This window comes from Stomoxys calcitrans, chromosome 4, assembly GCF_963082655.1.
Source record: "Stomoxys calcitrans chromosome 4, idStoCalc2.1, whole genome shotgun sequence".
Classification (NCBI taxonomy): domain Eukaryota; kingdom Metazoa; phylum Arthropoda; class Insecta; order Diptera; family Muscidae; genus Stomoxys; species Stomoxys calcitrans.
Genome location: NC_081555.1, coordinates 156,269,173 through 156,289,660, shown reverse-complemented (window position 1 = coordinate 156,289,660; position 20,488 = coordinate 156,269,173). Strand labels below are relative to the sequence as shown.

Sequence of the window (20,488 nt, the reverse complement as noted above, 5' to 3'; positions counted from 1 at the left end):
GAACCTTCTCCACCAAAGTTCCTCACAGTCACTTCAGAAACAGATGTTGCTATTGTTGGCCGTAGAGACGAGCAGAGAAGAGGCATTTTATTTGGGAACAAAAAGATGCCTAGAAATGCTTGACTTGCTGCTCAAAGTTTTAAATTCGTTGGAAAAACGACTTGATGCTGAAAAGCAGATCTCCTCTAAAATGTTGGTTTATTTGTTACCAAGTCATATTTCAATGAACCTGAAAATTGAGTCCTTGTTCACCTCCGGCTCTAATGGCCCTGTTCAACTTTTGAGAGTGTTAACAGGTGTTCTGTTCACCATTAGTTAATGTATTTTGCATAAATTTTGAAGAATTTCTAATGCAAATGGCAAAAGTGCTAAAAGTGCTTATCAGGCAACTGGGCGAGCAACAAACATTTTTGAGTTATTGTGGGTTTGGGTGTATGCATGGGTGTATACGGTTTTAGGGAGGCGGCTCAGGGTTAAGTTTATAGATGGGATGTAGCTCTGATATAGATCGATAACCCAATAGGACATATATAGAAGGGAAAAAATGTTAAGTTCGGTCGTGCCGAACTTTGATTACCCACCACCAATCATAATAATCATCCTATTTTATTATAATTCCACTACTATATCCACAGTTATATCTAAATAGAAGCAGATCTCGACCATATTTTGTTCAGGTCCCGGCAACTCATATACAGGTAAAAGTTTTAGCGAAATCTGGCAAGAAATCCGATTTTGACAAAATTTTGCAGATATGTTAAAATCAGTAAGAAAACAATCCGTGCCAAATTTTGTGCAGAGCGGTTGAAAATTGTAGCTACTGCGGCCATATAAGTGCAAATCGGGCGATATATATATAGGGAAGCTATATCTAAATCTGAACCGATTTTGATAAAGTTTTGCAGATATGCTAAAACCAGCAACAAGACAATCCGTGTCAAATTTTGTGCAGATCGGTTGAAAATTGTTGCTACTACGGCCATTTAAGTGAAATCAGGCGATACATATATATGGGAGCTATATCTAAATCTGAACCGATTTCTATAAAATTTTGCAGATATGTTAAAATTAGTAAGAAAACAATCCGTGCCAAATTTTGTGCAGAGCGGTTGAAAATTGTAGCTATTGCGGTCATTAAAGTGCAAATCGGGCGATACATATATATGGGAGCTATATCTAAATCTAAACCGATTTCGATAAAATTTTGCAGATATGTTAAAATTAGTAAGAAAACAATCCGTGCCAAATTTTGTGCAGCTCAGGTGAAAATTTTAGCTACTGCGGTCATTTAAGTGCATATCGGGCGATACATATATATGGGAGCTATATCTAAATCTGAACCGATATTAATGAATTTTTGGAGATATGCTAAAACCAGCAATAAGACAATCCATGCCAAATTTTGCTCAGATCGGTTGAAAATTGTAGCCACTGCGGTCATATAAGTGCAAATCGGGCGATACATATATATGGGAGCTATATCTAAATCTAATGCCCATAAATGCCATATTTTTTATCCGATCCATAAATGCCATATTTTTTATCCGATCGGTGAAATTTGAAACAGTGAGTAGTTTTAGGCCTCCCGACATCTGACCCAAATATGGTTCAGATTGGACTTTATTAAGATATAGCTGCCATATAGACCGATCTCCCGATAAAGGGTCTGAAGGCCATAAAAACTTTATTTTTCATTCGATTGTGCTGAAATTTAAAACAGAGGGTTATTTTATGCCTCCCGACGTCTGACATAAATATGAATTAGATCGGTCCATATTTAGATATAGCTTTTATATAGACCGATCTCCCGATAAATGGTCTGAAGGCCAAAAAAAACTTTATTTATCATCCGATTGTGCTGAAATTTGAAACAGTGAGTTGCTTAAAGCTTCCCATCAACTGCCTTAAATATGGTTTGGATCGGACTTTATTTAGATATAGCTGCCATATAGACCGATCTCCCGATAAAGGGTCTGAAGGCCATAAAAGCTTTATATATTAGCCGATTTCGCTGAAATTTGAATGGATGAGTTATTTTAAGCCTCTCGACATCTGACTTAAATGTGGATTAGATCGGTCCATATTTAGATATAGCTGCCATATAGACCGATCTCCCGATAAGGGGTCTGAAGGCCATAACAGCTTAATTTATTACCCGATTTCGCTGGAATTTTAAACTGAGGGTTATTTTTTGCCTCCCGACATCCGACATAAATATGGATTAGATCGGACTATATTTAAATATAGCTGCTATATAGACCGATTTTTCGATAAAGGGTCTAATGCTCATAAATGCTTATTTTTTATCCGATTTCCCTAAAATTTGCAATAGAGAGTTATTTTGAGCCTCTTGACATGTGACCAACATATCGTTCAGATTGGACTTTATTAAGATATAGCTGCCATATAGACCGATCTCCCGATAAGGGGTCTGAAGGCCATAAAAACTTTATTTTTCATCCGATTTTGATGAAATTTAAAACAATGAGTAGTTTAAAGCTTTCCGACATCTGATCTGAATATAGTTTTGATCAGACTATATTTAGATATAGCTGCCATATAGACCGATCTCCCGATAAAGGGTCTTAAGCCCATAAAAGCTTAACTTATTAACCGATTTCGCTGAAATTTGAAACAGAGGGTTTTTTTATGCCTCCTGGCATCCGACATAAATATGGATTAGATCGGACTATATTTAGATATAGCTGCCATATAGGCCGATCTCCCGATAAAGGGTCTGAAGCCCATAAAAGCTTTATTTATTAGCCGATTTCGCTGAAATTTGAAACTGTGGGTTATTTTACGCCTCCCGACATCTGACTCAAATATGGTTTAGATTGGAATATATTTAGATATAGCTGCCATATAGACCGATCTGCCGATAAGGGGTCTGAAGCCAATAAAAGCTTTATTTATTACCCGATTTCGCTGAAATTTGCAACAGTGAGTATGTTAATGCCTCCAAGACCACTCACTGTCCGTGCCGAATTTGGGTGCTTAAGTTACCCAAGTTTCACCAGCTTGTAGCGTAAGGGGGTTTACTTATACACCCGATGTGGTGGGTATCCAAAGTTCGGCCCGGCCGAACTTAATGCCTTTTTACTTGTTTTTTAATGTTCTTTCATTTCAAAAATTTAACGTTTCATGTTCCTTCATATTTTATCGGCCTTATAGTCATTTAAATGACATCTTATCATATCGAATCCCAGTCATTAATTTTAAACTTTTCCCAAGACCCTAATTGAGGGCCTTCAATTAGCGTCTATCTTAAGTCATGCCACATTTTAATGTAAATGTGCCCACTGGCAGTGTTATCTCCATCAAAAAAAAAAAAGCCGAAACAAAGCAATGAAGTACCTTCCCAAGAAGTTTTGCCAGCACGTGTCAATAACGACCTGAAGACAACTCAACTAGGAAAGACGCTCTTGTGAGGAGTAGTTGTGGCTAGCTGCGAGATGTTACATCAATCAAAGTGATAAATTTAAAATTCTGTCTATCTTAGTGTCAGTCTGCCACAATGAAGAAGAGACAAAAGAAGAAGAAGAAGAGGAAAAAAACAAGACTTTTCCATTTGATAACCAGAAAAGAATAGAGTCTGCCAGCACTTAATTTCAGTGTTAGATTTTCCCATGCGTCTTCGAAAGATTAGTTGACGCTTTTTTAAAATTTGTTATTTTTTTATTATTTTTTTGTGTTTCTCCTTCATTGTTCGTAGCTGTTACCATGACACTTGAGTTATCTCCGTTTTGACTTTGGCTTGTTTTCCAGTCATGCCATGCCATCATACAAAAGTTCCTTTGTATTGCAGGTAGCCTAAGTGGATGGAGGCACAACCGCTGATCTATGGTACGGCGAGGACATTTTTGTTCTGCTATTTTTAAGCTATGGTCATATTGTCTGCATGTTTTTTCCCATTTTTTTCTTTGTTGTTTTTTTTTTTTTTTTGCTATTTATGTTGGCTTTATTAATGTGTGGCCATTGTTTTGGTAGGGCTTTCAATGTTTTGTTTGCTTCGCCGCTACTTGGATTTTCCGTTTGGTCTTTTGTTCGTGTTAAATTTCGTGCGGGGAAAACTTACCGTTGTCGCATTCTTATGTCCGCCCTATGCTCATACAACATCACAGCCAATGGTTCCTCTGGTGGCCTCAGTTCCTGCGAAGTTCTGATGTAGAGGTATGACAACAAGACCGTGGGTGCACAATACCTGAGGAGAAAAGGTAGAAGAGACAAACTTAGGTAAGAAGGTTGGGAAAAACGATACAAAATACAATTTGTAATGAGATAAAAAATAGTTTTATTAATGGGAAAAAAACACCCCCAGACAAAATGGATGCGAATTGTGGGGGCGAATAATATGAGACTAAGAAGCTTAAATAAGCAAGACCATTAGGCTTATTAAAAATAATCATTCAAGCCAACAACTTCCATGAACAAACAACAAAATACAAATCTATAGTTAACCATAAACAAGTAAGGTAAGGCAAACAGGTAACAACGTGCTAAGTCCGGGCGGGCCGAATCTTATATACCCTACACCAAGTCAAGTTCTTTGCCCACTATCTCTTAAAATTGCAAATTTTGCCCATGAACATTCCACTGAGGAACAGCAGCAAACTTTGATGTGATCTTGGACTGGAAACTAAATTGAAAGTGTCAGATTCAGGAAAGTACTGAGAAGGCTCACATATGTTGGGTACGGTCCTATGTAGATGGGCCGTAGGCTTGAAATGGGGCCTGAATTCGAGAATAGTCCACTGGCTCTACAGGAGCGTGAGTAGACCAATACTTACCTACGCCTCTGTAGTTTGGTGAACTGATATGGAGAAAAAGTAGTTCAGAGAACATAAAGTCTTGGCGTAGACGGAGCGATGAGGTCCACGCCCACTAGGGCACTGAAGACTATTCTAGATATCCGACCCATTGATATACAGATTAACTGTGAGGCAGCCACTGCGGCTATGAGACTTAAGGCGATGGGAGAATGGATTGAGGAAGGGAGCAGCTCATACCAGGCGACGATGGGAAACCTGGAAGCAAGGGAAAAGATTTCCGATCGGATACCTAAGATATACTTTGAGGTCGAGTGTGAGGCACTGCTGCCATTGGCACAGTCTTGGATTGACGCAACCCTAATATTGCTATCTGATACTTAAGGCGATAGGAGAATGGATTGAGGATGGGGACAGCTCATATCAGGTGACGATAGGAAACCTGGAAGGAAGGGAAGAGGTATCCGATCAGATACCTCAGATGAACTTTGAGGTCGAGTGTGAGGCACTGCTGCCATTGGCACAGTCTTGGATTGACGGAATCCTAATATTGCCATCTGGAAGATCATGTTCCACGGAAGGTTCAAAAGTAGAGGACAAAATGGGCCAGGGGGTCTACATTGAGAACCCAGGGACTGACTGAGATCTGTGTTAGACTGCCTGACCAAAATACCCCTCCTGCAGGCGAAGATCCGGGCGATCACGGAATGCGTAAAGTGGTGTGGTGCTAACGCGAGGACGTCGAGTGTGAACTTCTTTGCCGACAGTAAAATTGCCATTAGGGCAATAACAACCAGGACGGTAAGGTCACGAACAGTCTTGCAGTGTAAGAAGGAGATTAACGCCTTCTCTAAGGATGGCAAAATCCTCATTGTTTGATTGCCGGCCCATAACGGAGGGAGAGGGAATGAGAGGACAGACGATTTGACGGTGAAGGCCAGAGGACTGCCGTCAATAAACTTGGTTAATCCAAAGACATTCGGGTTGACGCAGTCCGTGTTAAGGGCGTGGACGACGAATACTTATGGAACCCTGTGGAATGGCTAACAGCGGTCGGTACGACGGTGAAAATCCTATGGGAGGAGCTATTACTGAAAGGAAGTAAGAAGAAGGTCAGTAAAGCTATTGGCATCGTGACATGGCAAAATGGACTACGAGCTCGAGCTCACGTAAAATCGGTGCGGCAAGTGATAGCATGTGTAGGGCATGCGAGGAAGCATTTTCTTTGTCATTGCCCGCCTTTCGCGTCTAACAAATACCGCCACATGGCCGATTTAGCCATGTCCTTCTGTAAGTCCGTCCGTCCGTCTGTCTGTCTGCCTGTCGTCAGCATGCTTACTTTCGAAGGAGTTAAGCTATGGGCTTGAAATTTTGCGTAAATACTTTTTATTAGTGCAGTTCGGTTGTAAATAGGCCATATCGGTCCATGTTTCGGTATAGCTGGCATATAAACCGATTAGGGATATTGAAGTCTTGAGCCTCTAGAGGGCACAATTCTTTCCCGATTTGGCTGAAATTTTTGTTTTACTTGCTTTTCAGCAACTGTGCCTAGTATGGTCCGGTTCATAACCTGATATAGCTCCCATATAAACCGGATCTCGACTTCTTGAGAAGCTAGAGGGGGCAATTATTATCGGATTATGTAGCATGAATTGTTTGTTTTTGACCATCAACAACTGCGTCAGGTATGATCCCAATTGGTTCATAACCTGAATTAGCTTCCATATAAACCGATTTTGGATTTTGATTTCTTGAGTCGCTAGAGGGCGCCACTATTATTCGATTTAGCTGGCATTTTGCATAAAGTGTTTTGGTTTGACTATCAACAATTGCGTCCAGTTTGATCCAAATCGGTTCATTACCTGATATAGCTCCCATATAAACCGATTTCGGACTTCGGATATCTTGAACCGCTAGAGGGTCTAATTTTTATTCGATTTGGCTGAAATATTGCATGAAGTGTCTAACTTTTAACAACTGCGCCGAGTATGCTTCAAATCGGTTCCTAACCAGATATATCTCCCATATTATCCGATCGTGGATCTTGACATCGTGAGCCTAGGGGACTCAATAATTATCCGATTTGGCTGAAATTTGGCGTGAAATGTTTTAGTTTGACCTTTAAAAACTGTGCCGAGTATGGTTTAAATTGGTTCATAACCTGATATAGCTCCCATATAATCCCATATCAGATTATAACTTCTTGATCCGCTAGAGGTCGCAAATTGCACCAAGTGTTTTGTTTTGAATTTCAATAACCGTGCCAAATATGGTCCAATTCGGTTCATAACCTGATATAGCTCCCTTATAAACCAATCTCAGATATTGATTTTTTAACCACTAGAGGGCGCTACAATTATTTAGCTCAAATTTTGCAGGTAGGTTTTTCGTTTTGACTTCTAACAGCTGTGTCTAGTATGATCCAAATACGTTCATTACCTGATGTAGCTGACATATAAACCGATCTGGGATCTTGATTTGTGGAGCCGCTAGAGGGCGCAATTATTATCTAATTTGGCATAAGTTGTGCTGTTTTCTTCACTTTAAATAACTGTGCAAAGTATAGTCCAAATCGGGTCATTACCAGATATGGCCCTATATTAACCGATCTCGGATCTTGACATCTTGAACCTGTAGAGGGCGCAATTATTTTCGCATTTGGCTGAAATTTCGCCTGAAATTTTTTTGTTTTGACTTTAAGCAACTGTGCCTAGTGTGGTCGAAATTGGTTCATTTCATGATATAGCTCCCTTATTAACCGATCTCAGATCTTGATTCTTGAGCCGCTAGAGGGCGCAATTATTATCTAATTTGGCATAAGTAGTGCTGTTTTCACTTTAAACAACTGTGCAAAGTATGGTCAAAATCGGGTCATTACCTGATATGGCCCTATCAAAACCGATCTCGGATCTTGACATCTTAAGAGGGCGCAATTCTTATCCGATTTTATTGAAATTTTGCACGTAGTGTTTTGGTAGAATTTTCAAGAACTGTGTTAATTATGATTCAAATTGGTTCATAATCTGGTATAGCTGTCATATAAACCGATCATGGATCTTGACTTCTTGAGCCGCTAGAGGGCGCAATGTTTATCCGATTTGTCTGAAATTTAGCATGAGGTGTTTTGTTATGACCTTAGCACCTTTGTCAAATTGCCTCAGCACCTTTGACAAATTGCCTCAGCACCTTTGTCAAATTGCGCCGCTAGAGGGCGCAATGTTTATCCGATTTGGCTGAAAATTTGCATGAGGCACTTTGTTTTGATTTCTAACAAATCTCAATTAGGTCTCCCAGGGCTTAATTAGTCCTCCCCTTTTTCAGCACACATGCGTGCTCTACACCCTCCTTAATAGTCTTTGGGTTTTGTAGGCCACCTTAAGCAATTTGACAAAGGTGCTGAGGTCATAACAGGACACCACATGCCACATTTCAACCAAATCGAACAAAAATTGCGGCTTGTAAGGGCTCAAGAAATCAATTGGGGAGATCAGGTTATTAACCGATTTTGAGCGTACGTGGCACAGTTGTTGGAAGGACAAAAAATGATAGTTTCCGGGGACTCAATAAGTCAAATCCTGATATCGGTTTATGTGGTAGCTATATATTGGGTTGCCCAAAAAGTATTTGCGGATTTTTTAGAAGAAAGTAAATGCATTTTTAATAAAACTTAGAATGAACTTTAATCAAATATACTTTTTTTACACTTTTTTTCTAAAGCAAGCTAAAAGTCACAGCTGATAACTGACAGAAGAAAGAATGCAATTACAGAGTCACAAGCTGTGAAAAAATTTGTCAACGCCGACTATATGAAAAATCCGCAATTACTTTTTGGGCAACCCAATAGAAATCTGAACCGTTATAGTCCATTTACAATCCCCAACGATCTACAGCAATAGTAAGTATCTGTGCAAATTTTCTAGCGGCTAGCTTTACGCATTCGACCGCTATCGTGATTTCAACAGACCGACGGACGGACGGACATGGCTAGATCGACTTCAAACTTCAAGACGATGAAAAATATATCTACTTTATGGGGTCTTAGACGAATGTTGCGAGGTGTTACATACGGAATGACTAGATTAGTATATCCCCAGCCTATAATAATGGGTATAAAAATCGGGTAATATATTTATAAGGGATCTATGGGTTGCCCAAAAAGTAATTGCGGATTTTTTAAAGGAAAGTAAATGCATTTTTAATAAAACTTAGAATGAACTTTAATCAAATATACTTTTTTATACCCACCACCGAAGGATGGAGATATATTCATTTTGTCATTCCGTTTGCAACACATCGAAATATCCATTTCCAACCCTATAAAGTATATATATTCTTGATCAGCGTAAAAATCTAAGACGATCTAGCCATGTCCGTCCGTCTGTCTGTTGAAATCACGCTACAGTCTTTAAAAATAGAGATATTGAGCTGAAATTTTGCACAGATTCTTTTTTTGTCCATAAGCAGGTTAAGTTCGAAGATGAGCTATATCGGACTATATCTTGATATAGCCCCCATATAGACCGATCCGCCGATTTAGGGTCTTAGGCCCATAAAAGCCACATTTATTATCCGATTTTGTTGAAATTTGGGACAGTGAGTTGTGTTAAGCCATTTGACATCCTTTGTCAATTTGGCTCAGATCGGTCCAGATTTGGATATAGCTGCCATATAGACCGATCCTCCGATTTAGGGTCTAAGGCCCATAAAAGCCACATTTATTATCCGATTTCGATGAAATTTCGGACAGTGAGTTGCCTTAGGCCCTTTGACATGTTTCGTCAATTTGGTTCAGATCGGTTGAGATTTGGATATAGCTGCCATATAGACCGATTTCTTGATTTATGGTTTTGGGCCCATAAAATGCTCATTTATTGCCCCATGTCCCCGAAATTTGGAACAGTGAGTTAAGTTAAGCCCCTTGACATACTTCTGCAATATCGCACAGATCGGTCCAGATTTGGATATAGCTGCCATATAGACCGATATCTAGGTTTTAGGTTTTGGGGCCATAAAAGACGCATTTATTGTCCGATGTCGCTGAAATTTGAGACAGTGAGTTTGGTTAGGCTCTTCGACGTCCTTCTTCAATTTTGCCCAGATCGGTCCAGATTTGAATATAGCTGCCATATAGACCGATCTCTGGATTTAAGGTTTAGGGCCCGTAAAAGAGGCATTTATTGTCCGATTTCGCCGAAATTTGGGACAGTGCTTAGTGTTAGGCTCTTCGACATGTTTATGAAACAAAATCAGGCAAACATATGTTTAAGAGCTAAATCCTAATCTGAACCAAATTTATTCCAGCTTTAACAAGCTTTGTCTCTATACCAAAAACCATAGGCATACTATGCCAAAAAGACGATAGGACGAAAATTGTTTACTATACTTTAAACAAATTAACATAGACAGGTTGACAGACAGACAGACATAGATAAATTGTATCCGAACGCAATCCTAATTCGATTCGTGTACTTATCAATGGGTCAATCTCTTACTTCTCGGCGTTACAAACAAATGCACCAAGTTTTTGTACCTTGTACCACAGCAGCGGCATAGGATATACATTTTATGTGGGTACCATAAATAAACTAACATATTGACTAGCTGCGAAATCCACATAACAAATGATTGCCTTGCAATACACCTACTTCCCTATTGACCAAGGGAGCGTATAATGAATGAATGCCATAATGCCAACAGCACTCATACGCCCACCTGTACGCTAGTAAACAGTGCACCCCATTATTAATTTGGTAATTGTTATTTCCCTTATGATTAATGATTATAGAGTTATGCTGATGATGATTTCCCAAAAATAATAACAACAGAAAATCAATTCCAGTTGTTTGTTACCTGTTAACGAATTATTAATAACATCCAATTGTCTATGTCAATACTCACATCATAAAAAACAATCCACGAACATATTCGTGCATGTCATCCATTAAATTAACCACACACAAACCGATGCCATGGAGGCGGGGTACAAATTCCTGAAATATAATTAAAGATATTTTGTTAATAGAAATTGTGAAAACTGATTTGTTTTTCAACAAATCAGAAAATTTCATAAAGCCTTAAATGGGTTCAGTTGAAAGTTCTATCTTTTAAAAAATCCGCACTTACTTTTTGGGCAACCCAATATAAAGGAAAAATTTTTTTCAAATCAACACTAAGCTATGCGAATAAGGCCGATAGACTACCATTAATGTAAGAACTTTTTTTGAACTGTCCATCTATCCTCCCGAAAGCAGGATATCTTGCAAACGAATAAAACATGTAAAAATTGGTCTGTGACTTTTTTACAGCTCTCATAGAAGCAGGCTTCTAGAAAAACAAGTTATAGTACGATTCGGGGCTCAAGAAGCAAAATCGGGAGATCAGTTTATATGGGAGCTGTATCAAGCTATAGATAGATTCTGACCATATTGCACATGTATGTTGATGGCCATGGGAGGAGGCGTTGTACAAAATTTGTGCCAAATCGGACGAGAATTGCGCTCTCTAGAGGCTCAAGAAGTCAAGACCCAAGATCGGTTTATATGGCAGCTATATCAAAACATGGACCGATTTGGACCATATTTCGCACAATTGTTGGAAGTGATATTAAAACACTATGTGCAAAATTTCAGTCACATCGGATGAGAATTGCGCTCTCTAGAGGCTCAAGAAGTCAAGACCCAAGATCGGTTTATATGGCAGCTATATCAGGTTATGAACCGATTTGGACCATACCTGGCACAGATGTTGGAAGTGATATCAAAACACTATGTGCAAAATTTCAGTCAAATCGGATAAGAATTCCGTCTTCTAAAAGCTCAAGAAGTCAAGACCCACGATCGGTTTATATGACAGCTATATCAGGTTATGAACCGATTTTAACCATACTTTGCACAGTTGTTGAAAGTGATATCAGAACACTATGTGCAAAATTTCAGTCAAATTGGACGAGAATTGCGCCCTCTAGAGGCTCAAGAAGTCAAAACCCAAGATCTGTTTATATGGCAGTTTTATGAGGTTATGAAGCGATTCAGACCACATTTGGCACATTTGTTGAAAGTTACGCCGAGTAACGGAAGTTGGAAGTTACGTTTGTTTGTTTGTATGTCTGTTTGTTCTGTATAGACTCAAAAACGGCTGAATCGATTACCTTGATAATTGCACAGATTGTGTAGGCTGGTCTGCAAGGAAACATAGGCTATATAATTTTTTGATGTCGTAAGGGGAGAGGACCCTCCCCCTTACCCCAAAAGTAATACCCAAAAATAAAAGTGGACCGATGGGGACAATATACGATTCAAATGAAAGGTATTCAAGAGTAGAGTACGAATTTCATAATTAAAGATGGGTTCAAGTACCCGGGGACCGCCCCAGACCCAAAACCCCTTAAAATAGGTTTATTTAACAATCATGACAATATGGGACTCACATGAAAGGTATTCGGGTGTAGATTACGAATGAGGTCTGGAAGTAGGAAAAGGCTTTATAATTTATTGATATCGGAAGGGGGCGGACCCTCCGCCTTATGCCAAAAACACCACCTAAAATCCATAGTGGACCGATAAGGACAATATGGATATAAAATGAAAAGTATGCGGGAGTAGATAACGAATCTGGCATACAAATTCATGTCGAAGTATAGGGGTCACCCCACCCACCTCAAAAACGACCAAATTGGGAACATTAGCCAATCACAGATATATGGGACTTGGTTTATTTGTTCCGTATGGACTGAAAGAAGGGTGAAGGACCCTCCCACTCATGCCAAAAACACATCCCAAAATCAAAAGTGGACCGATCGGAATATAGGTATCAAATGAAAGGTATTGAAAAGAAGAATACGAATATGGTATTAGAATTTTAGTCTAAGTACCCATCGAGCCACCGTAGCGCAGAGGTTAGCATGTCCGCCTATGACGCCAAAAGCCTGGGTTCGAATCCTGGCTATCAGAAAAAAATCTTCAGCGGTGGTTTTCCCTTCCTAATGCTGGCAACATTTGTGAGGTACTATGCCATGTAAAACTTCTCTCCTAAGAGGTGTCGCACTGCGGCATGCCGTTCGGACTCGGCTATAAAAAGGAGGCCCCATATCATTGAGCTTAAACTTGAATCGGACTACACTCATTGATAGGTGAGAAGTTTGCCCCTGTTCCTTTGTGGAATGTTCATGGGCAAAATTTGTTTGTATTTGTACCCATCGGGCAGCCCCCACCCCAAAACTCCCTCAAACAGACATATTGGGCGTTCATTTCAATATTGGTCTCAAATGAAAGGCATTCGGGAGTAGATTTCGAATCTGGCAAACAAAATCGAATCGAAGTATTGGGGAAGGAAACATTGGCTATATAATTTTTAGATATCGGGTGGAGCCGGACCCTCCCCTTAAGGGAGGGTATGTAAGATTCGATCCGGTTGTTTAAATCTAGTATTTTAAAGATAAAGTTTTGTGTATTTCATTGCATATGTCATATGTCACACATGTATGCAACATATTTTTCTGATTTTTTAAAAAAACTAAACCCCATGTCACTGTAAGTCTAGGCGAGTTGTAATCAACTATTTTCCCACAGTATTTGTATGAATTGACAACTTTTACAAAGTTTTATTGTACAAGCAAATAGCCTTAATTTTCCAGAATTGGGCAGTAGTTAGCTTTCTCAGGAAATTTAATTTGCTTCTAGTCGTTTTTTTAAATCGCATTTTATCAGAACTGCCTTCTTTGTACATGAAATGGCTATGGACGGCGGGTAATTGGTTTCTATGATACTGACATTTATTGATTTTTACTTTCTGTTTTTTTTTTCGTTGTTCACAATTGTGATTGATCCTTGTGAACTCAATTACAATGGGCTAAATTGGGTTCTAAGAAATATTTTAAAGCATTTTACTCTAAGCATTGTGTTCTACAATACAAAGAAATACTAAGTAGATCAAAGGCATTGGTTGTATTTTTTTAAGGCTTGTATAGGGTTTTCCAACAAGAGGTGCTGTTCTGAATCAACCGGAATGGTGCTGTAAGGTTGGTTGTGGTGGTTGATGTTTTTTTTTCAATAACGGCATACCTTCGATTTAATTATGTAGTAAACATCCAATCATTTATTTCCAAAAAATGGTATTTTTTATTGAAAACCAAATTACATCTCTTATTGGAAAACCCTTACAACTATGCAAAGTAAATTCCAGGTATAATATATTTCTAAGACATCTACCAAATGGATTGTGATAACAGATAATACAAAATAAGCTTGGAGTAAAAGCAGAAAAAACAAGTAAAAAGGCGTTAAGTTCGGCCGGGCCGAACTTTGGATACCCACCACCTCGAGATTATGTGTAAACCACCTTTTATCATAATCCGGTGAAAAATTCATTATTTATAACCCCATAGCAGCTATATCGAAATATGCTCCGATTTCGGATCGGACATTGAGTGGTCTCATAAGCACAAGTCATTGTTCATTTTGTAGAACAAAATATTGATTTTTTTGGTAACTCTACCCAAATATGGACCGATCTGAACCATGTACGATATGGATGTCACTGTGTCAAATTTCAGCGAAATCGGATTATAAATGCGGCTTTTATGGGAGCAAGACTTTAAATCGAGAGATCGGTATATATGGCAGCTATATTCAAATCTGAACCGATCTAGGCCAAAGTGAAGAAGAATGTCGAAGGCACTAACACAACTCACTGTCTTAAATTTCGACGACATTGGACAATAAATGCGCCTTTTATGGGCCCAAAACCTAAAATCGAGAGATCGGTCTATATGACAGCTATATCCAAATCTGGACCGATCTGGACCAAATTGAAGAGAGATGTCGAAGGGCCTAACGCAACTCACTTTCTCAAATTTCGGCGACATTGGACAATAAATACGATTTTTATGGGCCTAAACCCCTAAATCGATAGATCCGTCTATATGGCAGCTATATCCAAATCTGGACCGATCTGAGCCAAATTAAAGATAAATATTGAAGGGCCTAACACAACTCACTGTCCCAAATTTCGGCGACATAGATAATAAATGCGTCTTTTATGGGCCCAAAACCTTAAATCGTGGGACCGGTGTACATGGCAGCTATATCCAAATCTGATCCGATCAGAGCCAAATTGAAGAACGATGACGAAGGTGCTAACAGAACTCACTGTCCCAAATTTCAGCATAATCGGATAATAAATGTGGCTTTTATGGGCCTGAGACTCTAAATTGGAGGATCGGTATATATGGCAGCTATATCCAAAACTAAACCGATCGGGGACAAATTGAAGAAGAATGTCGACTGGCCTTACACAACTCACTGTCCCAAATTTCGACGACATTGGACAATAAATGCACCATTTATGGGCCCAAAAACTAAAATCGAGAGATCGGTATATATGGCAGCTATATCCATAACTGAACCGATCGGGGATAAATTGAAGAATAATGTCGACTGGCCTTACACAACTCACTGTCCCAAATTTAGACGACATTGGACAATAAATGCGCCTTTCAATGGGCCCAAAATCTAAAATCGAGAGATCGGTCTATATGACAGCTATATCCAAATCTGGACCGATCTGGGCTAAACTGGAAACTAATATCGAAGGACCTAACACAACTCACTGTCCCAAATTTTTGCAAAATCGAACAATAAATGCGCATTTTATGGACACAGGACCTGAAATCGAGGGATCGGTCTATATGGCAGCTATATCCAAATCTGGGCCGATCTGGGCCGAATTGAAGAGGGATATCGAGGGACCTATCACAACCCACTGTCCCAAATTTCGACGAAATTGAACAACAAATGCGCCTTTTATGGGCCCAAAACCTAAAATCGAGAGATCGGTCTATATGGCAGTTATATTCAAATCTGGACCGATCTGGGCCAAATTAAAGAGGGATGTCGAGGGGCCTATCACAACCCACTGTCCCAAATTTCGGCGAAATTGGACAATAAATGCGCCTTTTATGTGCACAAGACCAGAAATAGAGAGATCGGTCTATATAGCAGCTATATCCAAATCTGGACCGATCTGGGCTAAACTGGAAACTAATGTCGAAGGACCTAACACAACTCACTGTCCCAAATTTCAGCAAAATCGGATAATAAATGTGGCTTTTATGGGCCTGAGACGCTAAATCGGAGGATCGGTCTATATGGCAGCTATATCCAAAACTGAATCGATCTGGGCCAAATTAAAGAGAGATATGGAAGGGCCCTATACAACTCACTGTCCCAAATTTCGGCGAAACCGGATAATAAATGCGCCTTTTATAGGCCCAAGACCTTAAATCGAGGGATCGGTCCATATGGCAGCATATATCCAAATCTGGACCGATCTGAGCCAAATTGCAGAAAAATGTTGAGGAGCCTAACTCACTGTCCAAAATTTCTGCAATATCGGACTTTAAATGCGTCTTTTATGGGCCTAAAACATTAAATCAAAAGATCGGTCTATATGGCTATATCAAAATCTGGACCGATCTGGGTCAAATTGAAGAAAAATTTCGATGGGTGTAACAGAATTCAATGCCCCAAATTTTGGCAAAATCGCACAGTAAATGCGGGGTTTATGGTATCAAGTCCTTAAATCGAGAGATCGGTCTATATGGCAGCTATATTCAAATCTGGACCGTTCTGGGCCAAATTTCAGATATGTGTCGAGGGGTCTAACATAACTCACTGTCCCAAATATTGGCAAAATCGGACAATAAATGCGTCTAAATGGCAGCTATATCCAAATTTGGACCGATCGGGGCGGAATTTCAGAAATGTGTCGAGGGGCCTTACACAATTCGCTGTCTCAAATTTTTGGCAAAATCGGACAGTAAATGCGGAGTTTATGGTATCAAGTCCTTAAATCGAGAAATTGGTCTATATGGAAGATATATTCAAATCTGGACCGATCTGGGCCAAATTTCAGAAATGTGTCGATGGGCCTAACACAACTCACTGTCCCAAATTTCAGCAAAATCGGACTTTAAATCTGGCTTTTATGGGCCTAAGACCCTACATCGATGTCTTGCAAACGGTATGACAAAATTAATATACCCCCATCCTTCGTTGGTGGGTATAAAAATGAATAAAGATTTGGTAGCATGAACAATTTTGAACAATTGACCGCTATTATCTCACCGATAAGACAATCTTCCTATACCGAGAGTACTTTACCAGGTCTCTACTTAAGACTCATTCCAGAAGCCACGCTCGGAACCCCTACACTTGACCGGATCTGTATAGCTGGTGTACTTAGCCTGGTATCCGCACGTGCCTTGTTTTTCCCTGAGGATCGCCAGAACACCCTAACAAAAGTACTTAGCTAGGTCTCCACGTGACCTGCCGCCTTTTGGACTTTCAGGTCAGAAGCCGGATAACCAAACGTGCCTAACCAACTGAGCATCGTAAGATCTACAGCCGGAGTACTTAGCCAAACCTTCTAAGCGCCTAAAACCTTATGACACCCCGATCCACCATCGGTGTACTTACTCTGGTCTTCCCAGTGAGCGCGGCTTCGCGTTTATCATCAATCCCTCTATCAATTTGAGTTTTTATGAATAAACCGATAAACATCGATACCATTCATACCGCGTTTCTCTTGCAATGCCTCTGAAATTATAAATTTCTGTGACTGACCCTTTCCCCGCCAGCCATACCCCAGCTAAAGAAGAAAACTCTTCGTTACCCTACATATTATCGCACAGTAGACGCTTAGAATGATTTTAATGCAGTGGCAGGCAAATACACACACACACACACAGTTGCTCATATGGGTGTACATGCACAGGAACATAAGCCGATGGGCTTGGAAATATTGCACACACTGGCACATGTGAACAACACTGTTTTAATGTCATGGGGGCCTTTTTACTATAAAATGGAAATGCCTTATCTTTAAACTGAAATTCAAATTGGGCAGCCATCATTGATGTGCATGAAGTCTTCCTTCTGTTCCATAGAGGACTAGCCGTGGCCAATTTACTTGTTGTTCGTTTTCTTCCATGACTAACAGTCATTGTCTGCGGTAATTTCTATACCAAATCAAGATGCCATGTGACCTTGGATATTCTCAAAAACCGCATACAAGGCTTAATGCAATGCTACCAACAAGCGCAACAAATCACACTACAACTTACTGATAGTCATATAACTTTTCTGGAAAATTCCATTTCTACAATCGATTAAAGTTTAAAATTTTGTTTTCCAAGAACTCAAAGACATTATCTTCGGTGTGAGTGCACAGTTTTCCCCCTTGTAAGCAAATGGAAAACAAAATGGAAAATCACATTGAAAAAGGGGTATTACAACTTCCTTTGAGTATTTATTAAAGTACATCATGTAATATAGAATTTTGTGTTTATTAGGGTAGAGCAAGAAGCACCTGCAGCAAAGATGTAAACTTGATCGGATTACAAAGGCTTAACCTATCCTAGGGTAGGGTAAGAGAAAAAAAAACAGAATTTTGGCATATCTTACACAACCTGCTCTCAGTTGCAATATGATGAAATTTTTTTGACTCGTTGTTGGGACACCCTAATATCTTGCATAACCATAAACACTATTTGCATGTCTGTGCTTTTTTCGTTTCCTTCTCCCCAGAACTCATTTAAACAAAGTATTGTCTTACAATTACCACACACTTCGAGGGAAAACATTTGCATTGGATTATTTTTCCATGGAAATTTGTAAAGAGGGGTTTTCTATTGCACATACAAAATAATTCATTCAGAAGAGAAAAAACTTTTGCACAATTTAAGCAATGTTAAATAAGAATACATCACAGATATACTGAAATGCAAAGTTGTTGAGGAACTTTTTTTTATTGTTATTTAACAAATATTAAACTGCAACATTTGTTAGCATTTGTTGCAACAAACGATGTGGATGTTATTTGTACATAAAAAATTTAAAGAATAGCAAGGTGTACAGGGAATGGAAGAGACAAAACCTGGAGAAGAAGGCTTGAAAAGCATGTTATTATACCCTACACCACTACTGTGGAATAGGGTATCATAACTAATTGAATTAGTTTGTAATACGCAAAAGGAAGAAAAAAAATTCGGCGAAATCGAACAATAAATGCGCCTTTTATGGGTCCAAAACCTTAAATCGAGAGATCGGTCTATATGGCAGCTATATCCAAATCTGGACCGATCTGAGCCAAATTGAAGAAGAATGTCTAAGGGCCTAACACATTTCATTGTCCCAAATTTCGGAGACATCGTACAATAAATACGCCTTTTATGGGTTCAAAACCTCAAATCGAGAGAACGGTCTATATGGCATCTATATCCAAATCAGGACCGATCTGTTCCAAATTGAAGAAGGTTGTCGAAGGTCCTAACATAACATATTGTCCCAAATTTTGGAGACATCGGACAATAAAAGCGCCCTTTATGGGCCCAAAACCTTATATCGAGAGATCGGTCTATATGGCAGCTTTATCAAAATCTGGACCGATCTGGGCCAAATTGCAGAAAGTTTTCGAAGAGCCTTACGCAACTGAATTTTTCAAATTTCGGCGAATTCTGACAATAAATGTGCCTTTTATGGGCCCAAAAACTTATATCGAAAGATTGGTCTATATGACAGCTATATTAAAATCTGGACCGATCTGGGCCAATCTGAAGAGTGATGTCGAAGAGACTAACACAACTCACTATCCCAAATTTCGGCGAAATCGGACAATCAATAAGCCTTTTATGGGTCCAAAACTATAAATCGTGAGATCGGTCTATATGGCAGCTATATCCAAATCTGGACCGATCTGAGCCAAATTGAAGAAGAATGTCGAAGGGCTTAACACAACTCACTGTCCCAAATTTTGTCGAAAACGAACTTTAAATAGGCCTTTTATGGTCCTAAGACCCTAAATCGGTGGATCGGTCTATATGGCAGCCATATCCGAATCTTAACCGATCTGAGCCAAATTAGAGAAAAATGTTGAAGGGCCTAACGCAACTCACTGTCTCAAATTTCAGCAAAATCGGACAATAAATGTGTCTTTTATGGGCCCAAGACCTTATATCGAGAGATCGGTCTATATGGCAGCTATATCCAAATCTGAACCGATCTGGAGTGTGATGTCGAAGAGCCTTACACAACTCTACATCCGGAGTTTCGATGAAATCGGAAAATAAATGCGCTTTTTATGGGACCAAAACCTCAAATCGAGAGATCGGTCTATATGGCAGCTATATCCAAATGTGGACCGATCTGGGCCAAATTCCAGAAGGATGTCGAGTGGCCTTACGCAACTCACTGTCCCAAATTTTAACAAAATCGGATAATAAATGTGGCTTTTATGAGTCTAAGACCCTAAATCGGATGATCGGTCCATATGGCAGCTATATCCATATGGCAGCTATATCCAAAGCCTGTATCGGCTAAATTGCAGAAGAATGTCGAATGGTCTAACTCAACTCACTGTCCCAAATTTCAGCAAAATCGGATAATAAATGTGGCATTTATGGGCCTAAGACCCTAAATCAGCGGATCGGTCTATATGGGGGCTATATCCAAATCTGAACCGATCTAGGCCAAATTGAAGAAGGATGTCGAAAGGCCTTACACAACTCACTGTCCCAAATTTCAGCAAAATCGGAATATAAATATTTCTTTATGAGGCTAAGACCCTAAATCGGTGGATGGTCTATATCAAGATATAGTCCGATATGGTCCATCTTCGAACTTAACCTGCTTATGGACAAAAAAGTATCTGTGCAAAGTTTCAGC

The 20,488-nt window shown here is 39.5% G+C and overlaps 1 protein-coding gene across 1 annotated transcript in view; it reads right to left on the bottom strand.

Annotated features, from left to right (window-relative positions):
• The window catches only part of LOC106096041 (uncharacterized), a 60,932-nt gene that overhangs the window by 9,022 nt on the left and 31,422 nt on the right, over positions 1-20,488 (bottom strand). The window contains exons 2-3 of the mRNA XM_059367325.1: positions 10,668-10,759; positions 4,079-4,204 (exon numbers count right to left, since the gene is read on the bottom strand). Coding sequence (XP_059223308.1) covers positions 4,079-4,204; positions 10,668-10,759 — 218 coding nt within the window. The remainder of the gene's footprint in view (positions 1-4,078; positions 4,205-10,667; positions 10,760-20,488) is intronic.